General features: G+C 37.2%; 1 protein-coding gene across 1 annotated transcript in view; it reads right to left on the reverse strand.

Moving 5' to 3' along the window:
- The window catches only part of WDR49 (WD repeat domain 49), a 55,268-nt gene extending 52,047 nt beyond the window's left edge, over positions 1-3,221 (reverse strand). The window contains exons 1-2 of the mRNA XM_072408056.1: positions 3,138-3,221; positions 2,839-3,017 (exon numbers count right to left, since the gene is read on the reverse strand). Of these exons, the coding sequence (XP_072264157.1) occupies positions 2,839-2,997 (159 nt within the window). The 5' untranslated portion in view covers positions 2,998-3,017; positions 3,138-3,221. The remainder of the gene's footprint in view (positions 1-2,838; positions 3,018-3,137) is intronic.
- Positions 3,222-4,681: the final 1,460 nt, after the last annotated feature.

The raw sequence follows: 4,681 nt of genomic DNA on the forward strand, positions 1-4,681 counted from the left end.
GGTCAAGGAGAGAGTGGGTGCTCAGATAGTCAGTGAGTCTTTTATAGACAAGGTGCTGAAGATGTTTGGAAACATATAAAACAATGCTCCACATTAATGCTGCTCATACATGTAATTAGTATATTTTGATATTATTGTATGAACGGTCATAGTGCTTTATGGAATGATTTGAAAAATGCATCCTCATAGATATAGCTATTTATCACCTGTACAGCTTGTCTTCCATAAAATGAATGCTGAAATTAATATTTAACATGTCATGGCAAGCTTATCTGATATATTTTTACTGTTCGCATACATAGCATCCTCCTAGGTACATACTTTGACCTATGGTTTCATTAGGGTTATTTCTATAACATTATGCTTATTTTTCTGACATGTGAAGCAAATGATATGCAAGGTAAAATATTATTCCTAACGTATCTACTGCTCACATTGCTAACACGGTTAGACCAGTTCTGCCAGATGGAAGAAATACCGCATAAATAATGCAAAACATATTTTAACTTCTATCAGACTTGTGCACGTTGGTGTCTTATAAAAGCTGACTTTTTTTTAGCATTTTATTCCATTTCTTGAAGATACCATACCTCACTACGTCATTGTTATTTAGCAGTCATCGTCATTGTCACCTGGACCCTTGGAAGTCATAAGCCAAGTGAATTTCTTCATAGCCCCATGGTATAACCTCCCCCTTATCATTTCCCTCCTTTCCCATACCTGCATTCCTTTTATGTGTCATTGAGAAAAGCAAAGCGAGTGAAAAGAGATAAAGTATTGCATTATTTTACAAAGATATTCTATAACGACCTGCACTCATTTGTTGGTACCCCAAGAAAAGATCATAAATATTTGGATTAGAATTATTTTACTAATTAGCTGTTTTCTTTAATTAGAATCATAATCTCTAATTGTACAATTAGCCATTCAGCCTATTTAAATGCAGAGAAAGTATTTAGGTGCTACTTGGCATTACCATATGTCCCAAACAGAATATAGACCAGAAAAGGCAAAGGTGAGAGTTGTCTGAGGAGACCAGAAAGAAAATTATATAGAATCATGTTAAAGGTGAAAGCTGTAGGACCATTTTCAAGAAACGTAATATTTCAGTGACAACAGTTGCAAATATTATTAGGATGTGTAAAGTCCACAGGACTGTAGCTAACCTTTGAAACAAACTTCCCCATAACTGATTGCTCAGTGCAACCTATCATATGCATTTACATTAATACTTCTGCTCCAATAAAGACTACTACCCGAGGTAAAGCTTTTTCTAAATCCAACACATTGGGCCTGATTTTTTAAAACTCTCCAAGACTGGAGAGGATACACTTTTATCAGTGAACCTGGGTAATCACACAAACCTGGAATAGATTTTCTAAAACTAATTGATTTGTTAGCAAATGTTTTAAGTCCTGGACCAGATCCATTCCAGGCTTGTTGGATCTCCCAGCTTCACTGATGAAAGTGTATTCTCTCCAGCCTTGTTGTCGGAGCCTTCCTGTGTACCCTACAGAAAGGACTTGGTAAGTTTCCAAAATGTCAATAATGTGGATAACAGATTTGTATTTAAAATCTGCTATCCACAATTAAAAATCGCCAATAACATGTTTAGTAGCACTTTAGTGGGGTTAACAAGGTTAGTTTAGTGTACACTAGGTTTTAAAATCACAATAAAGTATTAATGAAAGGAGATTTTTATGAGCTACTAGAATTTTGCCTTAGTACAAATGTGCTTGCAGTAAAAATATACACCTACATACATGTATGCATACCAACATGTACATCACATGTACATGTACACCACTACCCAAATGTATACACATACATATATATATATATATATATATGCACATTATATACCTACATACATATGTACATGTGTATGTAGGTGTATATTTACATATAAATGTTTAGCTGCATGCACATGCGTTTATATATATTACTTTTTTTATTTTGATTTAAAACCTAGTGTATGCTACATGAATCCTGAAGAGGTGGCCACTAAAGTGCCACTAAATAGGTTGATGATAATTTTTAATTGTCTCTCGCCATTATATAAAAATCTGGACCATCGTTTTTTCTACTTAGGTGACTCTGCCAATCACAACTTTTTTTTTTCTTTTGATCATTGGGGTCAGAACATAGGGTTCTATTTATAAAACAGCGAATGACATTCCCTCAAGCATTTCCTAGTGGGAATCCATTACTGCCATGGACCTGGAAGATTCTCACAAGGGAATGTTTGAGGAATGCCAGATTTGCTGTTTTATAAATAGAGCCCATAGTGTGATTATCTGCTAGTTCTGTGTGGAAACTGAAATATTCTCCAAGAGAAATCCCCCACAGGGGTCCAAGCAACTTCCACAATAGGAGTAGCAACATCCAAAATTGCTATTATCACACCAGCTCTCCACTTGCATAAAAAAAGAGATATCTCCTGGAACATTTTCTGGAACATGTTTTCTTTGTCTCTTTATGGAATAAGAGATAAAAGGGTTATTCTTCTAAAGGATTTGGTGACAGCCACCCAGGAGAAAATGTCCCCAAACTTTGGGGATTGTCTTTCGCTTCTTTTGTGTTTTTGGACAGAAAGTGAAGGAAAATCACCCCACCAGGACACAGACAGCACAAGAAGTATTAATAACCCCACCAGGGTACATTAATAGAAAATGTGTACTTGTACTGTGTGCTGGAGGGAAATCACTTCTATGGCATTTCAAACTGTCCATCCTTGTAATAAGATCATGTACAAACGTAATTTATTCAATTTACATTTCAAAGAGGCTTACAGGCATAAAAAATATCTTCATATTAATGTATATTGTTTTACCTTACCTTGAATAGGTTTTGAATTGTAGTAAAATCCTTTATACTAAGCCTGTTCTCAATGGGTTCCCCTAGATGCGGGGCTCCTTCAAAACCATCCTTGTGTGACTGGGCAGCTGAAGTCACACTGGGCGTTTTTTCATTTAAGTGAAGGAACTGGCTGTTCATCTCTGCGTTCCAAGCAACACCTTTGTGCATTAAAAACAGAGGTGCATTACAATTAGAGATTTGCATTAAAACACATATAAATGGGTGAGCTTGGTAATGACTTGGGAGTTTGGGGGGACCATGGAAGTTTTCTTACATACCTCTATAAACAGGTAACGTTTAAAATTCTTGTTGACATTTGCAGAGTCGTCTGCCCTAGGATCTGCTGGGTGTGAGAAGTTGCTTTGACAGGAATGGAGGAATGTTTTTGTCTACTTGGAGGCTACTTAGTAGTTACTTGGCAACTCTACACAGAGCAACACACTCCCCTCTCCTCCCAAAGACTTTTGTATGACCTAGTGCTGAGCCCTGCTCACAGAACTACTGAGATGTAATTGTATCAATCAGACATCAAAGTGACAACTGTATAGATTTTATTTCACAAAACAAGTGTAGTACATGCAGCCTTCTCACAGACTGAGAGACATATCACAAAGACACACATGCTGTGCACTGAATATTCAGCTGTATACATATTTACTTATACCAGCCAATAGAAGGTCATGTCAGGAATTAGGAACAAAGCGGAGCTAACAATTCCTTTTTAGAGTTCTCAAATTGTAACATCCATGAGCACACATTTTGAAATTGTTAACTTTACATTTTCCCCCAATGACATCTCATATGACTTTTTAGATGTAGTTATTTCTAAAATCATTATACATTTTGCTGCTTTCACTATAATTAATCTCCAGTAATTCTGCCATGAAGGTGCAGGCAACATGTACTATAGGGTGGTAACACTCCCAATTGTGCTCCTGTATTGTCACCAGGCTTTTTACAGAGACTACAAGTTTTTCAACACATTTTCATATGCAGAGTCCAATGTTTTCACCATCACCAAATGTGCCCTGATAAATGCTATTGATGGAGTGTATGGAGACAGGAAGCAGCTGAAATAGACTGCTGGAGATTGGCAAGCACTAAAATTGAACATAAATACATTAACATTCTTCTTTTAGAAATTAGAACCCTGCTAATGTGTGACAGGCCTAATTTATCTGTATGAATGAATGGAGCTGCAGTAACATTTCTATTGGTCACTACACAGAACAATGTATCCTGGTGAGTGCTCATGTCCATCCATAGAGGGAACCTGCAGTGTCAGATGAGTTGCAAAACCGGGCTTATGCTTGGACTTGATTTACAGAGGGCAATGTTTTACAATGTACAACTCAATTTCTGTAAAAGTGCAGATCTGGGGACAGCTTTGTGAAGTCAGTTATTTGGGGGGGGAGTGACATTTAACATAATAGCTTTCTGGGGTCACCATCTGCCGTCCTATTTCAAAAAAGAGCTCCGACTATAAGGAATACTTCGCTCTTTAGGTAAGCAAATGAGGATTATGCTGAAAATCACTGAACAAGTCAGTTAACACCACCTCATTTCCTGGTTGGAGAAAGTCCATCTTCTTCTAATCTTTTCCACTTACAGTCCACGAACCATTATTTTCATTCATTGGATTTTTTTTTTTTTAATCAAGGGAGGTGCAGCATTTCATGTGGGCATTATCTAAGGCTTGACATCCACTCATCAAGGCACTGTGGCACCCTTAGCCCACTGTTTGCATCAAAGATGAGGATTCTTTAAACGAGTACCAAGGCAGGGTGCAGTGATGTTTTCAGATAGCTATGTACGTGCCCTG

This window comes from Pyxicephalus adspersus, chromosome 4 (assembly GCF_032062135.1).
Source record: "Pyxicephalus adspersus chromosome 4, UCB_Pads_2.0, whole genome shotgun sequence".
Classification (NCBI taxonomy): domain Eukaryota; kingdom Metazoa; phylum Chordata; class Amphibia; order Anura; family Pyxicephalidae; genus Pyxicephalus; species Pyxicephalus adspersus.